We start from the raw sequence: 379 nt of genomic DNA on the forward strand, positions 1-379 counted from the left end.
GTCCTGGTGCCGTAAACAAGGAACTCGCTGCTCACCCTCTGCCCCCGCTCCTCCCCAGCTTGGCGGATCCTCTGCACAGCGCCGGCCAGCACAGCCGTGAGTACACCTTGCATGAGGCAGTGCTGTGTCCCCCTCCCCTCCTTCAGCCCCACGCCACCCGTCAGACCCCTGCGCTTGCCTGCAGCAGGCCTGAGTGTCCTGAGAAGCAGGCCTGCAGGTGCTGGTTCTCCAGGCAGAAGTCATCGGCGGTGGCCGGGAAGACATGCACAGGTACGGCCTCCTGCTTGCGCACAGGCAAGTCCCGGCCGTGCAGGTACAAGCGCACGGAGGACTTCACAGTGGCGGGGGGATTTAAGGGCTTTGGGCGGTGTCGGACCCC

General features: G+C 65.7%; 1 protein-coding gene across 1 annotated transcript in view; it reads right to left on the bottom strand.

Moving 5' to 3' along the window:
- Positions 1–379, bottom strand: part of MAN2A2 (mannosidase, alpha, class 2A, member 2) — an 8848-nt gene that overhangs the window by 2772 nt on the left and 5697 nt on the right. The window contains exons 14-15 of the mRNA XM_009883047.1: positions 179–358; positions 3–71 (exon numbers count right to left, since the gene is read on the bottom strand). Coding sequence (XP_009881349.1) covers positions 3–71; positions 179–358 — 249 coding nt within the window. The remainder of the gene's footprint in view (positions 1–2; positions 72–178; positions 359–379) is intronic.

Source organism: Charadrius vociferus, unplaced genomic scaffold, assembly GCF_000708025.1.
Source record: "Charadrius vociferus isolate BGI_N301 unplaced genomic scaffold, ASM70802v2 scaffold1324, whole genome shotgun sequence".
Classification (NCBI taxonomy): Eukaryota; Metazoa; Chordata; class Aves; order Charadriiformes; family Charadriidae; genus Charadrius; species Charadrius vociferus.